Source organism: Oryctolagus cuniculus, chromosome 15 (genome assembly GCF_051225735.1).
Source record: "Oryctolagus cuniculus isolate XC-2025 breed Fujian yellow rabbit chromosome 15, ASM5122573v1, whole genome shotgun sequence".
Classification (NCBI taxonomy): domain Eukaryota; kingdom Metazoa; phylum Chordata; class Mammalia; order Lagomorpha; family Leporidae; genus Oryctolagus; species Oryctolagus cuniculus.
Window position 1 is genome coordinate 38,279,677 of NC_142881.1, and position 21,860 is coordinate 38,301,536.

The window sequence follows — 21,860 nt, forward strand, 5'->3', positions numbered from 1 at the left end:
GGTAAATTTGTTTTGATTAGAAACCTGAGGATGGGAAGTAGAGTTGAAGGAAATTGCTGGACCATAGCCCAGAGTGGGGATTCAGCCATATCTGTAATGCTGAGAATATTGTCATTGCAGAGAGTAACAGCTTACCAGTCAGTAAAGGTGATTGTTTTGACGCAGGAATACTTGTAAGAAAAAAAAAGATCTTGAAGGAATTGGTCAACTAATATGGACCATCACCTTCAAGAAGTGAATGTAGGTATCTCTTAGATCTCTTAGCATTAACATATGTGATTCCCGTGGGTTTTTTTTTTGTTTTGTTTTTTACTGTTTCTACTGTCCGTATGGACACTTGTGATTATGAGAAATGCCCAAGTCTACGTGCTTTTGTGTTAACTACTCAGCTGCTAAGGGAAAACAACCTCCCTTTCCTATAATCACAGGGTCAACTCAAAACTGGATTGAGATTTAAGATTGTAGAGAGTGGGCAGTGATGTGGAGGAAAAATGTAGTCAGCATGGAGATCTTCCAGAGGCATGGAGTTAGAGAAAACCCCAGCCCCCTGAACACGCCCCATCACCAGGCCTTTTTGATGTGCATAGTGTATATACAGACAGGGTCAGTGTGCTTTTTATGACCTTTGTAGAAGATCTGTACCGGGATTAACTTGCCAAAGCAGGAGATTTAAGAAAATGTGCTTAGACTTACTCTTTGTGATGTTTGTATTTTTTCGGCCCACTCATTCTCAGTATCTCTTTGGCAAGTAAAATTAATGTTCTCACATGAAATGAAAACACTGAATTTTTAATAGATTCCCTGAGACTTAGTTATAGTATGATACTGTTAGCAAAGGGAGAGAATATGAAAAAGTCATGTTTTATTCTTTATAGCTTTGCAGTTAGGTTTTACTTTTCCTGCTTGATCACTAACTGAACCTTTGACCCATTTATCTTGGGAGCAAAACTCAGAAAACAAATACATAGGCAGCTTCTGTCTTGCAGTTACTTGTCCTATTCACCCTGATGCCTTCTCTTGGGTGTTGGCTTTGCCTATTGCATTGGCCACTCTGGTGTACTGGGGGTTGGCTTGTCTTTTTCCTGTTCTGTATAGTAGCTGAGGAATTAAGATAAAAAGAAAAAAAAAAAAAAAGCCTAGCCATTATCTACCACCACTGGCATTATTTGGCAAGATATCATCTGCCCAGGACTCTGGAGAGCTTTGTTTCTTAGCCAGTTAATTATAAACTAAACATTGTTGTTTGATGTGTTGGGATCTTCTCTATGTAGAGGTTCTTATACTTCTCCACCACTTATATCTTTCTGGCACAGAGTGCACCAGAAAACAATATTGGTGATGATTTCTGTTGAGGTCAGCAGCAGGACTGGGAGTGGAGATGACAGCTGAGAGATTTAACAAAGCTCTCAGGGCTGTAGAGGTTGAATAGTTGAGTGCTCTGGCTTAGGTTAGCTCATGGTGGATCTTTGCTCAGTTGCCATTCATGAATGCCAGTATCACAGCAAATGCCAGAGTTGGTCTCCTGAACATCGGTTGTCTTTGAAGTCTTTGCTAATGTTCCTAAACCAGAGTCCTGGTGTGGCATATTTTGTCCCCATGTAACTCCCTCAACTTAGTAGTGAGTAGTTCATTGTCTAAATGTTTGTTCGTTTTACTGTACAAGTGTCTTGTCAGCAGGAACCTGATCTCACTTATCTCAGCTATCTCATAATTCATAGATTGTGTCCCACTTGTACCAGTTACTCAGTAGATCTTACTGAGTGTACTAAAAACTGGCTGTATATGTGGAATCCTATAGTTGTTGTCTGGGTTTCTCAAGTGTATTCTTTAGTAAGAGATGTCCCTTAGAGAAACAGAGCAGCAACAACAGCAGTAAATTTAAGAATATATCAGCCTATTTTTGAACTTTTAAAACAGCTTTTTTGAGATACAATTCATATCATGTAGTTTACTAATTTGAACCATGCAGTACAATGATTTTTGGTATGTCTGCAGAGTTGTGCAACCATTACTACAATTTTAGAAATTTTTATCTCAAAAGGAAACCATGGAGGCCAGGCCAGTGCTGTGGTGCTGCAGATTAAAGCCCCTAGCCTGCAGCGCCAGCATCCCCTATGCACACCGGTTCAAGACCTGGCTGCTCCACTTCCCATCCAGCCCTCTGCTAATGGGCCTGGGAAGGCAGTGGAGGATGGCTCAAGTCCTTGGACCCTTGCCCCCACATAGGAGACCCGGAAGAAGCCCCTGGCTCCTGGCTTCCACCTAGCCCAGCCCAGCCCCTGTCATTGCCGCCATTTGGGAGTGAACCAGCAAATGGAAAACATGTCTCTGTCTTTCTCTCTGTCTCTCCTGCTCTTTCCCTCCCCCCACCCTCTCTGCCTCTCTCTCTCTCTCTCTACCTTTCAAATAAAAAAAAAAAAGGAACCATGAGCCTATCTCATCCAGCCCCTTAGTCCTTGGCAAACATCAATTTTTTTTAAAGGCTTATTTATTTGTTTGAAAAGCAGAGTTACAGAGGTAGAGGTCTTTCATTCGATGGTTCAATCTACAAATGGCCACAATAGCCAGGGCTGGTCCAGGCCAAAGCTAGGAGCCAAGAGCTTCATCCAGGTCTCCCATGTGGGTACAGGGGTCCAAGCACTTGGGCCATCCTCCACTGCCTTCCCAGGCACATTAGCAGGGAGGTAGATTGGAAGTGGAACAGCTGGGACTTGAACTGGTGCCCATATGGGATGCCAGTTTCATCAGTGGCAACTTAGCCTACTACACCACAGTGCTGGCCCTTCATGAAGCTACTTGTTTATCTTGACAGATATACCAATTCCAAACAGAATATTTTATGCCTGGCATCTTTCATTTAGCATGATACTTTTCGAGGTTCATCTGTGTTGTGGCATGTGCCAAGCCAGAGCCTGTGGAAATTTGAAGGCTAGTGATTCCTGTTTCCTGGCTACTAGCTGTGGCTTCGGCTGATGCTGATGTCCTCATTAAGGATTACCAGGTAGACCTTGTGGAAATTCTCCAAAGGAGATCTGAACTTGCTCCTCTGGGTAATTACTCAGCACATTAAACAAGATACTGTCTTTGAGCACTTTAACACTGTGCCTGGCACATGAGGGCCTCAAGTCACTTTGTCCCATTTGAGCTTCTTAGATTTTAAGAAGAATTTGGCAACATGAAATAACAGACAATTTTTAAATTGGTACTTTGAGTTTACTTGACTGATCCCTCCCCTCTCCTTTTGTTTTTGTTTCCCCCAAGGCTATGCCTTTCTGCTATTCCAGGAGGAGAGTTCAGTACAAGCTTTGATAGACGCCTGCCTAGAAGAAGACGGGAAACTGTACCTGTGTGTGTCAAGCCCCACCATCAAGGATAAGCCAGTAAGTAATATGTAGCCAGCTGTTGATTTTCCAGAGCACATATGAAAAAAGAATAGTTAATCTGCTCCTTTTTATAATAGGTATGCTGGGATCTAAGGTCTTCTTACTAGGTTGACCTTGTGCAATTGAGTTGGACTGTTGTTGGTGATGGGAAGCTAATAACAAATTACTCAGTATTTCATTTTATACCTTTGGGACCATGTTTAAACAAATGTGTCCTTGTCTTCCACTCTACAGCTCTTTTAAGTTGATTCCTATTCAGAAACTCCAAATTGAGGTAAATAATGCTTTTAGTGGTTTTGGCAGCCTGTTTCTGTCATTATTTCAGATCAAGGACAGGGGTGATTTATTTTTAAAACAAAAGATCATAATCATTAATGTTTATATGCCTTTGAATACAAGGCATTGTGCTGGGTACTACCACAGCTAATGAACTAGAGCCTTCTGGGCCAAGAGTTTACACTCTAAAATGAATAGTTTCAAAAGGACAGAAGGGAAGGACAGAGAACAGAGAGCTGAAACTATATGTAAATGAGACTTACTCAGAGTCTGTGGATAAGAGTTTGTGGTTTCTGGCCCAGAGTGATTGAGTGAATCCTTGGGTAAAGAAGGAAAACTGCTTCTTTTCTCCTGGCAGAGGAAGTAGCAGCAGAGAAGGGGCAAGACCATGTTCAGAGCTGAAGAAAAGAACTTGGTTATCATTGGAAGAGGTCAGGATTTGTGAGAAGTTGGTGGAGGTGGGCTGAGTTTTTGTGTCAAGGTTTGGTGCTAGGAGTGGGAAATACAGCAAAAATAGTGCCATGGAATGGGCCAGAGACCAGCAGTATGCCACAGGGCCTGTGCGGCCCCTGTAAGACTGTACTAGAGATGGGGCTTGCTTAGCAGGTAGGTTTATTCTCAAAAAACGTGCATGGGGGAAGAGTTCGGGTTGAATATTGAAGTTCTCAGTTTGATTCCAGACTAGCATTTAAATATCTGCTTGACTCTGGTTAAGGCACCTAATCTTTGCTGAATTACAGTTTCCTCAATTAAAAATGGGTTGTTGAGAGACTTGGATAAGAGGAAAATGAATGGGAAAGCATTTGGTGGAGGCCAGGTACTTGTGCAGATGTAACTGGCTGCCGTTACCAATTCTTCACAGTGTTCTGGGATTCAGGAGAGCAAGGTTAGATCTCAGCTACGTGGTAACATCTGTTGAGAAGGATAATGACATCTAGAACAGGGTTTATAATTGGCTGTGAAAGAATCATGTTGGGCCTTTGCCACCTATAAGAACAAGAATGCAGCATATAAAACATAAGAGAAATTTACTAAAGAATGGGAATATTGAGTCATCGTATAGTAATTAGTTGATGTAGAAAATGAAACAAGGATTTTAGCCAGTACGACAGTGCTGCTATAATTTTCAGATACTGGGAAAATGAAAGTAACAGTGTTTTGTAGGGTAGCTATACAAGTAGAGGAACCAGTATATGGGGAGAAGACTATGGAAGCTTTTTTAACTTTGGTCTTTCTATGAACAATGTAGAGAAATTGTATATGAGGTGGGAGAGATTTTGGACTAAAATGATTGTGCAGTGTGTTTCGTCTGAGAAAATAATAAGAAAGCTGAAATAGCTTCTCTAAGAGTCTTTGGGATAGTGTGAGATTAGAAAGTCTGTGGCCAGTTTTGCAAGGTCAGATGTCTAAGAGATAAGGCCATCCTCTAGAGAACCTCTGCCACTGGCACATTCGTGCCGAGGGAGTGGGACTGAGCTAAGAAAGGTAAAGATGGATTTGCTCATGCCATATAGGAGCAGATTAAAAATATATTTTAATGTACAAAAATGTAATGTAAAAAAATGCCAAAAGAATAGACACTGAAGACGCTGTTGAGGTGAGGAGATGTGAGATGAGCAGACAAGGCTTATGTACTTTGGAAGGGTCATGTCATTGGCTTTGTAGGAGAAGGATAATAGATCTTGTGGGCAACTCTCACCTGGACCAGACATCTCTTTTTTTTTTTTTTTTTTTTTTTTTTTTTTTTTTTTTGACAGGCCGAGTGGACAGTGTGAGAGAGAGACAGAGAGAAAGGTCTTCCTTTTTGCCGTTGGTTCACCCTCCAATGGCCGCCGCTGCAGCCGGCGCACCGCGCTGATCCGATGGCAGGAGCCAGGATCCAGGTGCTTTTCCTGGTCTCCCATGGGGTGCAGGGCCCAAGCACCTGGGCCATCCTCCACTGCACTCCCTGGCCATAGCAGAGAGCTGGCCTGGAAGAGGGGCAACCGGGACAGAATCCGGCGCCCTGACCGGGACTAGAACCCGGTGTGCCGGCGCCGCAAGGCGGAGGATTAGCCTATTGAGCCACGGCGCCGGCTTGGACCAGACATCTCTTAAAAGGGATTGAGCAGCACTCTTGCCAGATGGAGGGGATATGAAGGCAATGTCATTACTATTGAGTATTTTCACTGTAAACATATGTATTACCCTTGGTTTGAAGGACTTTTGAAAATTATTAGGGTAATTATCAGTTAGGGAAATGCTATGAGGAAACTTTCTTTTTTTTGTTTTTTGTTTTTGCAAATTTCTGCCTTACTGCAGTTTTTATTTTCTGAGCTCAGGTGAAATAGTTTATTGGAGCTCACTGAATTCTGAATAGTGACTGCCAATCACAGTTCTTTGGCCTAGGCATACTCAGAATTTCCAGTATAAACAGTTTGAATAAAACTTAAGATGAGAAATATGAAAGTCCCCAAACACCTGTAATTTTAATAAACTGGATCCCATTTTGTGTTCCAGCTCTTTTGGCTCCGTTTTTTAAACCTTCTCTTTCTTGGCTTTATCTCTACATGTAACACTTCCAGCATCATTTGGTCACACTTCTGTATCCAGGTTCCAGGACATTCCACTTCATTGTGGATGCTCCCACACAAAGTGAGAGCTAGGTGGAACTTTTCCGACTAAATGAGGACCTTGGTGACAGCTCAAGGCAAAGTTAGCTTTTGGAGTTCATTCACCAAGCTTTGGGGCTGTGGATTTTTCCTTCCTGCTTCCTCTTGATTTACTAGCCTTCATTCCCTACCTTTCAGAAGCCCGGTGCCCTGATGATGTTGTTTAGTTTTCTTTGACTTCCCCTGGGTTATTCTTGGAAATACATCATGCTCCAAAAATGATCTCACAGATTTCCTGCCCATTGTCCTTACCCTTCTCCCCTCCCCTCAGATCAAACTCCCCTCCTCTTTCAGTGGATCAAGTTGACCAGACTGTTTTCCTAATGCAGAGCCTGATAATGAGGATCCCTTTCGCTTTGTGAAAAATCATGCTTGTTTTTAAATTCAAGTGAATCCCAAATTAATGGATTTTAGGTTGTACTAAGGAGCTAGTTTTGGTCAGTGTTTATCTTTTGTAAAATGACTCTATTTAAAATGTTCTTTGTAATAGATCTGATCCTGAAAGATGGCGGAAAGAACTATATGTCTGGCCTGAGTAGTTGACTGCTCAGTCCCAACATATGGAAAGACATGTTGGCAAGAACAAAAGCTATTGAAGAGCTTCTAGATCTGTGATTTTTTTCCCTCCTCTAGTGAGAGGAATTTCATAGCTCAGGTGTCCCAGGCATTCCAGAGGAACAGCTACGTCCATGTGCAGGCTTTGAGTGAAGAGGCAGACAGTGGCGCCTCATAAAGGTGACTTGACTTTTTGAATGTATGAATAGGTTGAACCTAAAGGTTCAAGACAATAAGCCAGCGGAGGCAGAGGCCTAGTAGAGAGAGGCTGAAAATGACAACCTTGAAAAGGTGGTAAGGAAGGGGGTGTTTATGTCTTACCCTCTGGAATACTTTGGCCAGAGATATGGGTTTAACAGACACCTTGAAAGGAGTATCAGAAGTTTTCTACTTCCTTCCTTATGCTTTATATCACAATGTCTCCTTAGCCTGAATTATGACAGGTTGTTTTTGCTGTTTATTTTTAAATGGTATTAACAAACTGAAGCGTGCTTATATGGGGTTAATTCTTCAGATTCTGTCTCAGGTACCAACATGGTCATTTACTTAAAACTTAAAAAACAAAAATTAAAAAGAATGATGAAGGCTGGAAGCAGAGGCTGGCTTAATTCTTCAGTTTTTAATTCTGTTCAGTCTGTGTCATCCTGGTCTCTCTTATCCCCATTTATATATCAATGGGATCTCTTAGCACTTTCAATCACTCCTCATTAATTACAAAAGCAGTCCAGATCATTTTGCCTGGAATTAAAACTTTACCAGTATGGCTTCAAATTTTTTAACCTTACCGTTCTTTGCTTTCCTGCTGAGCTCCATGTTCTAATCAAACTGAAATATTTCTGCTCCCATCTTAACTTCTAATCCCCACACTTATTTTAAGACTCCTCTTAAATGTTACCTCTTTCAGGAATCCCTCCCTGACCACTCCACTATCCATAGCAAATCATAGCTATGATGGCTATTTCCAGCCCCACATAGAGCGATGTTTTTTAAGTGGTGTGCCTTCTTTCAAACCATGTTTGAGTACTACTGTGGTCAAAGCACAGTACTAGTTATTATGAATCAGAAGTTACTATGAATCAACACAAAATCTGGGGTTCAGAAAGTAAAAAAATTGATAGATAAGACAAGAATATAAGAATGCTTCAAAAAGTTCATGGAAAATGTTATTAAAAGATAACTTTATTTTAGCATAAAAATGTTGAAATCCATACATAGTTTTTAATAATACACAATTTCCTTTTTTTTTTTAGAGATTTATTTTATTTATTTGAAAGACAGAGTTACAGAGAGGTAGAGATAGCGAGAGAGAGAGGTCTTCCATCTACTAGTTCACTCCCCAGATAGCTGCAACAGCCTAAGCTGCGCCAATCCTGAAGCCAGGAGCTCCTTCCAGGCCTCCCACATGGGTGCAGGGGCCCAAGGACTCGGGCCATCTTCCACTACTTTCCCAGGCCATAGCAGAGAGCTGGATTGGAAGAGCAGCAACTGGGACTTGAACCGGTGCCTGTATGGGATGCCGTCACTGCAGACTGGAGCTTTAACCTGCTGCGCCATAGGGTCGGCTCCAATAATACACAGTTTCTATTTTGAAAAATATTTATTTGAAAGACAAAGATAGAGAACTCACACCTACTGGTTCGAACCCTAGTTGCCTGTGATGGCTAAGGCTCGGTTAGGCCAAAATCTGAGGAGCCAGGAATTCAATCCAGATCTCCCACATGGTTGGCAGGAGCCAAATTACTTGAAACATCCCTGCTGCCTCCCAGGGTCTTCATTAGCTAGAAGCTGGAGTCAAGAGCCAGAGTAAGAACTATGTACCCCAGTGTGGGATGTGAGTATCTTAACTGCTAGACCAAATGCCTACCCCTTAATACACATTTTCCATGAACTACTTGAAGACCTCTCAAACACAGAGCTTGAAACATAAAAGTTTTTCAAATATTTGTTAAATTAAAAAAAAATGAAACAACAAACATAAGATACTTTGGAGAGTTCATGTATACCTTTAGCAATGAATAAAAACTTTGTGGATCAAGTGTCATTTGAACTAGGATATGAAGGAACTAAGATTTTTGTGTTGGCTTGATCGAACTAGTTTTGTATGTCCATCTTAGAATTCATTGCTAAGCCATTACATCATGTCTGTCATATCTCACCTAGGAAATCTTCAGTACTTCTATTTTATTTATTTATTTGTCCTTGAATTCTTGATTTAAATTTATGATTCGGGTACCTTCCATCATAGAATTTTCTTCAAAGCAGGAATTCATCCTCAAAAAATGAGAGAAGTACCTCCTATTTATAGTAAATCCTAATTTTTTTGTTCTTAGTTTCTGAATTTGCAAATGGGACAAAGTTCCTTGGTGCCTGTCCTTTGGCAGATATATTCCTTTTCCAGATGTCTCAGTTCCAGTGTCCTAAATGGTAGCTGTTCTACAAAACAACCAGTGTTGCTCTTAAGAGATCATAGTATTTACAAAAGTGTATTCTGAAGAATACTTGTCAAAGACTAGTTTCCTGGGTGGATCATAGACAAAAAGTTTGCTCACAACAATAAGTATCCTTTATTAAGTACTTGCTTTCTACATTTGATACCCATTTTCTCCTTCAGTTACAGGTTCTATAATCAAAAACATTTGGGAAATTGACATGCATATTAAGGTTCTAAGAAGTTTTATAATATATAAATTTGTGTAATATTGTTTAATCCAGCATTTTACAGACCTAGTTGGTGCAAATTATTGTGGAATTAGTGTTCCATTAAGCTCACTCAAAGAATAGGCTTCTTCCCAGGAAAAACTTAGGTAACCTGAACTTTTATGTGTGCATTCCTCCTCCCAAGAGTTTAGTAATCAGCATGCCAATAACAACATCCTTGTCCTAGTACCATGGAGCTGAAAATACACATTTATATAGACATTGGACAAAATTATCTGGCTCAGTATAAGATTGTCTGAAGCTGTGAACCTGAAAGTTAAAATAGTTGAATATAGTGCTGGTTTCATTGCTGAATCATTTTCCTGAGCTTTTCTAACTGCTAATTTTGTTAGTAGCCTGAGTCTACTGGTCATTTCTTAATGTATTTAAAATGGGCCGTCTGAGTTTGGAGAGAAAAGGAGAGGAGAATGTAGTCAGTTACTCACTAGGAAAAATGGATTTGGGCTTTTCCAGGAGCCTTTTGGGAAGCTGTGACTGCTGGCCAGTAGCCTGTAAGATACTGGCACAGGACATGGTTGTAGTGGAAAGAGCATACAATATATATAGAGTTTGGGTCAGATAAACTTGGATTGCAGTCCTGAAACGAATGTTCTCTCTAAAGAGGGGATAATTTTTACAGCATAGAGTTGTGATAAGAGTTAAGTGTGACTGTGTGTAAAATGCCTATAACAATGGTGCAGTATAAGTGCTCAAAAGCACTAGCCATTTCTTCTTTCAGAAGGGAATCAGCTAGTATGCATATGCTTTACGAGTGATGTGGAAGCATCACCAATGATGAGCGCTAGGTAATAACATTCACTGAGGGAATCTCTTGGTGGCATCAGAAATGTGTGCTGATTAAGTCCAAGCCCTGGAGCATCCATTTTGTAATCAAACGTACTATATTCCCATAACCAAGATGGAAGATAGCTCTCAGTGGAGTGAGGATGGTGATCTAGAAGCTATGAAAGGCTGGAGGCTAGGGGCCAGTGCTTGGAGTAGCGGGTAAAGCCTGCCACCTGTAGTACCGGCATTCAATATGGATGCCAGTTCAAGTCCCGGCTGCTCTACTTCCGGTCCAACTCTCTACTATGGCCTGGGAAGGAAGTAGAAGAAGGTCTAGGTCCTTGGGCCCCAGCAGCCACGTGGGAGATCTGGAAGAAGCGCCTGGCTCCTGACTTCCGATCAGTACAGCTCCGGCCTTTGTGGCCAACTGAGGAGTGAACCAGGGGATGGAAGACCTCTCTCTCTCTCTGTCTCTCTCTGTCCCTCCTTCTCTCTGTGTGTAACTATGAATTTCAAATAAATAAAAAACCTTAAAAAAAAAAAAAGGGGGTAGAGGCTGGACATCTTGTGTCAACCATGTGCACCTCTTGGGAAAACCTTTGTTCCTTCACCAGACCTGCACAGTGTGCTCACTAAGATTGAGCACTATGCTAAAAAGGTGGGGCCTACACATATGATCTTATCCTGGAGGACCCTCGAAGACCAGTGGAGAGAAATAGAAATGTGGGAGCCAGTGTTGTGGTACAGTGGGTTAAGCTATAGCTTGCGATGCCAGCATCTCATTTTGGAGCACCAGTCCAAGTCCCAGTGAGCACTTCTGATCCAGCTCCATGCTAATATGTCTGGAAAAGCAGCAGAAGATAGCCCAAGTACCTGGGCCCCTGCCACCCACATGAGAAACTCAGATGGAATTTTGGTCTGGCGTTAAACTGGCTCAGCCCTGGCTGTTATAGCCATTTGGGGAGTGAACCAATGCACTGAAGAGCCACCCTGCATCTCTTTCATATAAATAAAAATAAATCTTCATTATAAAAGAAATAAAAGTATGACTAGAAAGTAAATGACCTACAGAGCCACAGGTGCTCTGAAGACGTATTATGGGAAGTAGTTATCATAGAAGGAGTGCCCGAAGGAGAGAGGTCAGTTGTTGCTGGGACAGTAAGGAAGGCTTGAGAGAGAAAGTATTGGTTTGCGTCTTCTGGCTATTGCATTTAATTGATAATGGCTTTATTAAATCAAGCATAGGGCAAGGATATACATAGCCATTTTGTGGTACAGTTCATGCATGCTTTGTTTCTGCACTGGGTGTCTATGTGAAACAGTATGCAGAGTGCTGTGTTTGAAGCATTTATCAGAACTGAAAGTTCACAAAGAGGCTAGACAGCCTATGGCCTTCTTGGTGCAAGTGACAAGGCTTTCCTTTTTGTGTGTGGACTATTTCTTAAACCTGAAAATGGACCTGGAGCATCCTTGGGAGAGCATGAGAGCATTTTTCAGGGCTGTTTTTGGCTCGCTATTTGATGAGGTTGCCTTTGGACAGAGAAGCGAGGAATGGGAGGAATAGTCTGAGTGTCAGGGTTACAGCTCTTGCCCTGAGGCCTGATGGAATTCTGACTGGAGGCTGCAGACACACAAGTCTTATCAAGTCAAAGACCAGTCAGCTCTTAGGCTCATTTCCCCAGAAGGGACTGAGAGCTTGTCTCATTTTCCTCCTCACTGGAAATGGAGAATGGCACTTGAGAAAAATAGGTAGGTAGCATTTGAACTCATGGAAGTTGAGTGACCTGTTCATTAGGGAGCTATGGGGCAAAAATCAGGTTGAAATGAGATACCAAATATGAATGTACTTTGAGCTGTCCAAGTCACAATTGTAGTTGTGGCTGTTAGTTTTGGTGGTTAATAAAGAAATAACCCCTTTTACCCTGGGAGAGATAAACATGCCTCACAAACCACAAACTAGTTATTGTTGATGCTGCTGGGGCACTCCAGTCATTTTGTGAGGTCTGTGATGCTCAAAATAGATTTGCTGACAGCTGGGGTGGGTCTGAGTTCATTACCACTACCACGGAACTGTTGTAGCTGTATGTCAGCAGGCCTAGGTTTAGCTGACTCATCCTGGCTTTGGGACGAGCCGGGATGTTGCTGTCTGTTGGGGAGAGCAGTCCTGATGGTTCTATAGTATTGTTTTTCTGACTCATGTAGAATGAAAAGATTGTAGGATTAGGGAGAAAGAATTGGAGACTTTTTCCTGATGAGTAGGAGTTTGAAAGGTATGAAAAAGAAGAAAAAGGAAAGCAGAGACAGGAGAGAGTGTTTCTGAGCTCTGAGCTTTGCATTTTATGGGCAAGAGGAGAAATGGCTGGGAGGGTCTGCCTGGGTAGGTTCCTGAGCTGGCCACCAGCCTGCACTGTTGACTCTGAACAGTTTGGTTGTTTTTGGAGCTGCCTTGAGGTGAACGATGAAAACAAAGGCACTAGGCGATAGGACGTGCATGTGATGGATGTTTCTAACCCAAGGAACTGACCAGACAGGGGTGAAATACAGGATGAAATACTACATTATAGTCTAACCTGAGAGAATTCTAGAGCTGTAGGGAGACTTGATTATGTTCGAACACTTGAAGGCTTGAGTTTTGTGTTAAAAATAAGAACTGTGTTTTCTCTTACCCTGTAATTAAAGATCTAACAAAAATGCATTTTAAATTTAACTTAAAGGCCTTTGTAAATTTTCAGTGAAATTTTCTTTTTAGCAAATGATGTTATGCTTTTCTGTCTAAAGAAGAGACTCATATCACATTTTTTAACATATTTATTTATTACTTGAAAGGCAGAGCAACAGGGGTCAGACAGAAGGAGGGAGATCTTCCATCTACTGGCTCGCTCCCCAAGTGCCCACAACAGCCAAGGCTGGGTCACACCGAAACCAGGAGCCCAGAACTCCATCCAGTCTCCCGAGTGGATGGCAGAGGTCAAAGTGCCACCATCTGCTTCTCAGGATGAACCACTCTGGTCTGAAGCAGAGGTTCGAGACTCTGTTGGTACTCTCATACAGGATGTGAATGTCCCAGGTGGCTGCCTAGCCTGCTGTGCTACAACCCCACCCCTCGTATTGTGTTTCTGAATTTTTTTCTCCTACCACTTGGCCTAAACATATCCTGTTAATGATGTTTAGTTTTAAGTAGAATGAAATTTTATATTTTTGTAGAATTATAGTTAGATATTTTGCTCATTACTGGAAATAAAGTAGACTGGCATGGTAGCATTGTTTTGTGCACTTTAGTCAGAAAACTTTGAATTCTTTGAAAAGCTACCTAATATTTAAATTTACTAATTTACTAAGTTAACTTTACTCTTAACTATTTAATTTCTATAGGAGCAGTCCTTTCAGAGCAATAGCAGGAAATAAGTGAAGGAAAAGCATAGGTTGAAAAAAGTTTCTGCAACATTTTGTTCAATTAGTCATTTCTTTATTATGCCATACTTTGATATATCTTAAGGGTAAGATACAGTAGGACAGTGGTAACCATTGTGTGGATATTGATAGATATTCAGAAAATGGATTCCATGGAAATGGTTTTAGAAATGCTGGATTAAACAACATTAACAGATTTCTTGCCTATAGAATTTCTTAGTCTTTAATTAGTACACCAATGGTGCTTGAAACTCTAAGGAAAAGATAATTTGTCTCCACAAATGCTGCTCGTCTGGCACACTAACCCTAGAGACTTTCATTCCACGGAACAATGTTAGTAACTATTGGTTACTAACGTACTAATGTTACATTCTTTGAAATTTCTTGAAGCCTGCTTTCTTTTTGACTTTTACTAAAAGAATTTTGCTTTTGGAGATAAGCAATTAAATGAGTACAAAGCAGATTACTGATTAAGAAGTTAAGTAAAAGACAAATAATTCAGCCAGAAGTAAATTTCGTAGTCCTCACAAGTGCTTCTGTTAGGAATACAAACTTTTAAAAGAAACTGAGGAAGAAGTAGTTTTATATTTTCCTCTCATAAGATATTGTAGAACTAATATTCCACTGGGGGCTCTGTGATAATTAAACCCTTTGAGCCAAAGGAGAGGTAGAATTTATTCCCAATATTTTAGAATCTTTTTTATGTAAAAGTTTGAATTTCTAGCGACTCTTAAAAACGGGAAAGTCTAAACACATATTCACAAATGGCAAGATTTTGCTGAAGTTCAGAAATCCCTATTCCTATAGAAGGAGTAGTTTATTCCAGTGTGTCACTGCCTGCCTGCTAACAGTTAAACTGGTGGCTTCACAAGCTGATACTACCCCTTCAGCACTATAGGCATTTGAGTTTGTATGATCTGTGCTGTAAGGACATGACGTGGGCAAAGGGCTGATGCCCGCAAAATGATGCTATAGCACCTCCTCCTCCTAGAGTCACCTTTACAAGCAAGAATGGTCACATTGCTGCAAGAAGAAGTGCTGGCATTATGTTGGGCTAATTTAAGGAATTATCACTACTTCCGGATGATATCTGTGCACTTGTCCTCAGAATGCTGAGGCTTTTACTGCCCAGAGTGCAGTCTTTTTGACAACATATGAGAGCTATTTCATGGACACACGGAGTTATCCCTATAGATGTAAAAGTTCTAGAGCTGGGGGACATTTATATTTATTAGGACAGAGTTCTAATTTCATCCATTCTAAAAATAATTATTAAAGAAATAATGATAATTAAAAAGCAATTCTTTAATTTATACTCTACCTCTTTCCACAAATTATTTAAGTTGGCCTATAAAGTATGACATTAGAGAAATGTATACATGAAAAAATGAGACTAGGAGCAGAGAAGGTATACAGAGAGTAAGTCTGGAAAAATAGAATGTGGAAATGAGGCCCTGGGGTCTGAGCATGAACCCGAGATGGAGGAATATGTCCTGTGTGAATGACCTTGTATCTCAGAGAGAACCAAGAGTGTGAGTGGAAATTGTCAGGACAAACAGTTCTACAAAATTACTTTCCGTGGTGGGTGAAGTTTGATGATGTTGTAGAGGTGCCAGCTCTGAGCAGCTGTTCTCTGGTATGAGCTGAGAAATGTAGGTCTTGTGAATGAAGTTAGTCAGTACTGGCTATGAAGTCCTCTTCCTGCATTTTTACCTAACCTGTAATGCCAAGAATAGAGTAAAGGACTAGGTTGTGTGTTATGCCATGAAGTACCAGTTGAGAGTATTGGTGGGGAGAGAAAGGGCAATCATGAAAGCTCTCAGCAAGGGGGTCTTCTACAGAATTCTTTCGAGCAATGGTAACATAACTATTATAGAAGGTTGCATTTTCTATACTTCTGGTTAAATAAAACCAAACCACTATAGATACGACAAAGGAATTGTTTTCATTTTTGGAACAAAGTGATCGATCTATGACCAAACCCAAACTCAGTAAACATTAAATGATTGGCATTTCTTAGGCAGGTCCTAAAACTGCATTAACTCTATTTTATTTTAAGATTTATTTATTTATTTGAAAGGCAGAGTTACAGAGAGGCAGAGAGAAAGAGAGAGAGAGAGAGAGAGGTCTTCCAGCCAGTGGTTCACTCCCCAGATGGCCCCAATGGCTGGAGCTGTGCTGATCCAAAGCCAGGAGCCTTTTTCCTGGTCTCCCACACAGGTGCAGGGGCCCAAGGACTTGGACCATCTTCTGCTGCTTTCCCAGGCCTTAGCAGAGAGCTGGATCAGAAGTGGAGCAGCCAGGACTCGAACTGGCGCCCATATGGGATGCTTGGCACTGCAGGCTGCGACTTTACCCACTACATCACAATGCTGGCCCCTGCACTAAATACTTTATTAGGAATGAGACTAGAAGAAGAGATGGTTCTCTTTAGGAAAAGATACACCCTCTAAAAGAAAATGGTGACATTAAATTCCTTATTCTTATAGTATCAAGAAATTATTGTGGTTTTTTGTTTTTTTTTTTTTTTTTGGGGGGGGGGACAGGCAGAGTGGACAGTGAGAGAGAGAGACAGAGACAGAGAGAAAGAGAAAGGTGCAGCCAGCGCACCGTGCTGACCCGAAGGCAGGAGCCAGGTGCTGATCCTGGTCTCCCATGGGGTGCAGGGCCCAAGCACTTGGGTCATCCTCCACTGCTTTCCCGGGCCACAGCAGAGAGCTGGCCTGGAAGAGGGGCAGCCGGGACAGAATCCAGCGCCCTGACTGGGACTAGAACCCGGTGTGCCGGCGCCGCAAGGTGGAGGATTAGCCTGTTGAGCCACGGCACCAGTCGAAATTATTGTATTTTTAATTGAAGGTTAGTGGTAGGCCCTTGTGAAGGGATTTAAAGTGGCGCTTTATGGTATTAGTGAATCTGCCTTTGTGATAAATGTCAAGGAATGGTAATTTAGTCAGACAGACAAAATATTGCAAGGAAAGAATTTTCATGCCTGAATGTCAACAGAATTACAAACATCTAAAATTTCAAAGTCTGTAAGAGATTTTGTGGCTCCTTGCTAGCTGTTGAGCACAACAGTATAATAAAAGGCAGTGTTAAGTTATGGGTGAATTTTCTAACAGTCCTAACAAATGTGTAGACTGTTTCAAACCAAGCAAGGTGGAGATGATACCTTTCAAGAGGGAGGGCTCCTGGGTATGAGCCAGCCACCTAAGAAGAAGTCTCTTGTGTTTGTCAAGTGCTGATGTTTGAGCAGTCGGGAAAATGAAGAATTCTGTTGATATTAAGAAAATGAAAATGCAATTGTTTTGTTTCCCGTCTGGATCAGTGAGGGAGAAGGGAGAGAACTGTCCCTTAAGGACAGAGACCAGGTTATCCCTCTGTACACAGCCCTCTTGCAGAGAGCCCATGGATGCCAGCCTGCCTGACTGGCTGATTTTCAGGCAGTGTGAAACGTACCTTTTGATATGGGAACTTGTGTTTTATTTTAAGCTATTATTTGATAATTCAGTTGTTATTTAAAGCAGGATGTTGTAATGTTAAGATTTTGGTGAAATACTTTTTTTTTTTTAACCACATGATGAAACAGTACAAACTATGGACAGGAAGTCAAGAGTGCTTGTGAAAAGAAATTACCAAATAGAAAGAAATACGCTGTGAAGGGTTCTTTTTTTACTGTTTAAAAATTTACTTCAATTTCTAGACTTGCCTTTAATCAGCCTCACTTGGGAAAATGAGATACATCAAAAACAGATAACTTTCAGTTTGTGATGTCTCCAGTAATCCTGTGCTAACATGATGAGTGTTAATTTGTATTAAATCATATTGCTGAAAGATGAGTGTTTTAATTTTGGTGGGTGATGAGAATTTAAAAGCCAGACATGTATAGAAGGTCTTCAAAAAGTTCATGGGAAATACATATTATGAAAAAACTATGCATTGATTTTAAAAATGTTTGCACTAAAATAAACTTACTTATCTTTTGATTCCATTTTTCCACAAAATTTTGATGTGCTCTCATATATAATACTTTGAAAATATTCCTGATGTTCCTGTTCCATTCCTTTAGCTGGACTCTTAAAAAGCTAAATGGTGTGCTGCAACAGGTTATAAACAATCTGTCATGTGTTAAAGTTGATTCGAATGCCAGAATCTATCTCTAAAAGACTCCTTTTTATTTTTCTTTAAGAAAACCATAGGTGGTTTCTAAAGGTTTCATGGTATGTCTAGAGTGTTGAGTAGAATTAACTGGATTTTGTTTGGGTTGTGTATGTTGTAAAATGTACAGATCTTTTATCTTTAGTCATCTTGTTCTCATTTGGGGTTGATGGAAATGAAGTAAGGACCAAGTAAACGACTTTTTTTCAGGTGCAAATTCGACCATGGAACCTAAGTGACAGTGACTTTGTAATGGATGGTTCTCAGCCTTTGGACCCCAGAAAAACTATCTTTGTTGGGGGAGTTCCACGACCCCTTCGAGCTGGTGAGTGGAAATAGTAACACCACAACAACAAAAACAAAAATCCCCAATACATTTGGTCTTAAATATTTTCTAGGTTTCAAGTTACTTGACAGAATCTGCAAGGCTATCATGTCATTTTCATTCACTGAGCTCACTTTTGCAAGATTAAGTATTTTCTCCCAAATTCTCTATTTTCTTGTGGTGCAAGAATGGATTTCATCAAATGGTTGTGTTGAAAAAATGATCTCTACTTAGTGCTTTCCTGTCTAACCACATATTTGAAAATAATATTTGGAAGTGCACATTCTTATGCCAGTTAGCATTATTATGTATGACCAAAAAAATGTGACCCATCAGAAGTCTGTCTAGTAATACTGTGTGCCCAGTTAATGATGAGCCAAATCACTGCTGGAAACTGTACCACAAGAATCAAACTTAACTCTTTCCAAGTAAGTTGAGTTCCTATTTTTTCTTACAGACTTTGAGAAATTATTTACTTGGACATTTTAATTATGAATATTTTTAAAAGCATCCCTGTTTTTTTTTTTACACTTCTTTCCAATAATGAAATAATGGTGTTGGTGGGATGGAGCAAAATCATAACTGACTGGAGCACTTGAAGTGGTACTGAACTGATGACTTCAGCATTTAAATCCAAAGGCAAATCTAATCAGCTGACCAGTGGCATTCTAGGAATCAATGTTTTTGTAGTGGAATAAAATAAAATTATTTATTTTATTTAAAGCACTTAGAATAATTGAGCTTTTTTAAAAAGATGAAAAAATGAAGTTATCATCGCCAGCATCTTTGTGAAAGTCTGCTACTTCTGTGTATTTCTAAGCAAGTAGACTTAGTTCTAAAAACAAACAAACAAAAACACAAAAAGCAGAGTCCCAGCTGCCCCACTTCCCATCCAGCTCCCTGTTAATGTGCCTGGGAAAGCAGCAGAAGATGGTCCAAATACTTGGGCCCCTGCACTCAAGCGGAAGACCTGGAAGAAGCTCCTGGCTTCACATCAACCCAACTCTGGCTGTTGCAGCCATTTGGGGAGTGAACCAACAGATGGAAGACCTCTGTCTCTGTCTCTTCCTCTCTGTATAACTCTGTCTTTCAAATAAATAAAAAAATAAATGTTAAAAACAATCAAGTTGTAGAAGCAGTTATAAACTGTAGCCTATGACTGTTTGGCTAGCTGACTTTAATGACTTCTTAATTCTGAAAGTTCCTCAGTATTTCTAACATTTATCCAAATCCCAACTCTAATCAATACTTCAAGATAAATTTTGACCTATATAAAGATATATGCATACCTCCATTTTGGAGAACATTTAAGCATATTAGTTATGCTTATAGAATTTGTAATTTATACTATTTCAGAAAGTCAAATATCATTGGGTCTTCTTTTCATTCTAACAGAAAACTGTGCCCCCCCCCAAAAAAAAATGAAGCTGTAGAGGTGCCTCCCCTTTATCTGCTATCAAAGAACAAAATCTAGGAAAGGCTTTCTCAAACGTGAACAACATTATGAGATGAGGACAGATGCAGCCCTTTGTTTCTAAACTGCTTGTGCTTTAAAAAAAAAAAAAAAAATTGTGAGTGGCAGTGTGGTGGGATTTTCCTGACTTTATCTTGTTGGTGTGGTGGTTAGGAGTTAGAGGGAGAAAAATCCTCTTGGATATCCTTCTCTTGTTTTTAAAGATTTATTTATTTGAAAGTCAGAGAGAGAGAGGGAAAGACAGATTTTTGATCCACTGGTCCACTCCCCAAATAGCTGCAATGATTGGGGCTGGGCCAGGCTGAAGCCAGGATCTAGGAGCCAGGAGTTTCATCTGGGTCTCCGACATGAGTAGTGGGGACCCAAGCACTTGGATCATCCTTTGCTGCTTTCTCAAGCTTATTAGCAAGGAGGTGAATTGGAAGGAGAGCAGCCAAAAACTCAAAGTGGCCCGGATACGGGATGTCAGCACTGCAGGTGGCAGCTGAACCTGCTATGCCATAATGCTGTCCCCTTTGATATTCTTTTAACTACTTAAGTGTTCTACAGGTGGACATTCATTGCTAGTATTCTTGCTGTTTCTTTTTTGTAATTAACTAAAGTACAGATTAGTTTTTGATGTTCTAGATCCTCTCCTTTTTCCAAAGATGGAAAGAAAAAAAATACCACAGTTATAAAATAACAGAACTGGCTTTAACTTCTTCCATCCGTTTTTAAGTCACAGGCATACCAGTTTATTAACTAAATTCCATTTTGTATTATTCATCCTTTGTTCTTACCACTTTAATGATTTGGAAGGGTAGGTAAAAGCCTTTGCTTAATTTTCCTAAGTGCTATGAAGATCTGTTTTGCACACTTGCTGTACGATCCCAATGCAGAAAGGGAATCTAAAGACATGGAATGGTATCTTTTGGCATTCTATGTATACAAGATGCTGCAAATTCCAAGATTAAACAAGAATCAGATTTAGTTATCTTGTTAGAAATGGGATTTTGTACTTCTTGCCTAGAAAGTATACCTTTCATAAGTCATGAATTTTGCTTGTTTTAATGAAGCTAAATTGTTTTGTTATAAAATTGTTTTGCTTTTGTAGTAATGTGGGTAGTAAGTTACAATCACTGGGTCTAATGGAAATGTTCCTTCTGTAATAACTCTTTCCTTAAATTATCAGAGTTCTAGGTGACTAAATAATCTATGTAATGTCTTAGTAGTTTTCTATCTATCCCATGTCTTCCAGATTAGAAACCAAGTAACCTAGACAAAAATAGTTAACATCTGCAGCTTTAATCCATGTGCATAGAATTGTGTCTTTTTGTAACACAGCTGTGTGACCTGGTGTTTGTCTTGGAATGGAAGACTACTTTTAAAGGAATTCATTTTGACTTTGCTAGATAATCTTAAATACAGTGCAGTTAACTTGAACAATAAGCATTTATTGAGCACCTGCTGTGTTAACTGGCACAGTAAGTGCATGTCATGCCAAAATGACTGAGCGTCCCACTACAGCGTTAAATAGGTCGTCATATACGGAAAGTCAGAGATGTCAGAATAGAATCAAACAAAAATGTGTTAATAGAATAATTGAGAATTAATTGGAGGCTAAATTATATCCGTTAATATACTTCTCAAATGTAATTTCAAAGTACTTCAGGGCATTTTTTAATATTTCCAAGAAATATTGTGGTTATTAATTCTGAAAAGTCTTAAAAATATTTCAAACACCATGTACAGCGATTCTGAACTAGATACAAATGACATTATTCAACAGGAGAGGTTTTAGGTGCCTAGATGGATTTTTTTAATCTTATTCTGGGCTAAAAATTGTCCTCAGTCATTCCTTTGAATCTTGTCATTTAAAAAAATTTTTTTATTTACTTAGCTTATTAATTTGCAAGGCAAAGAGACAGAGAATTCTCATCAGCTGGTTCATTCTCCAAATGCCTGCAACATTTCTGGCTGGGCCAGATAGAAGTCTGGAGCCAGGAACTTAATCCAGGTCTCCTACACGGTGATGCTACCTGAACTGTCAGCCACTGCCTCCCAGGGTACATGTTAGCAGCAAGGTAGAGTCAGGAGTGGGGCTGGGATTTAAACTCAGGCACGATGATGTGGGTTGCAGATGTGCCAAGCAGCATTTTGACCACTAT

General features: G+C 40.2%; 1 protein-coding gene across 18 annotated transcripts in view; it reads left to right on the forward strand.

Annotated features, from left to right (window-relative positions):
• The window catches only part of CPEB3 (cytoplasmic polyadenylation element binding protein 3), a 276,927-nt gene that overhangs the window by 163,394 nt on the left and 91,673 nt on the right, over positions 1 to 21,860 (forward strand). For 17 of the 18 annotated variants that reach the window (XM_051823381.3, XM_070057624.2, XM_070057623.2 and 14 more), the window contains 2 exons: positions 3,262 to 3,380; positions 18,125 to 18,239. In XM_051823381.3, the coding sequence (XP_051679341.2) occupies positions 3,262 to 3,380; positions 18,125 to 18,239 (234 nt within the window). The remainder of the gene's footprint in view (positions 1 to 3,261; positions 3,381 to 18,124; positions 18,240 to 21,860) is intronic. The other variant, XR_016222134.1, reaches the window with a different exon arrangement.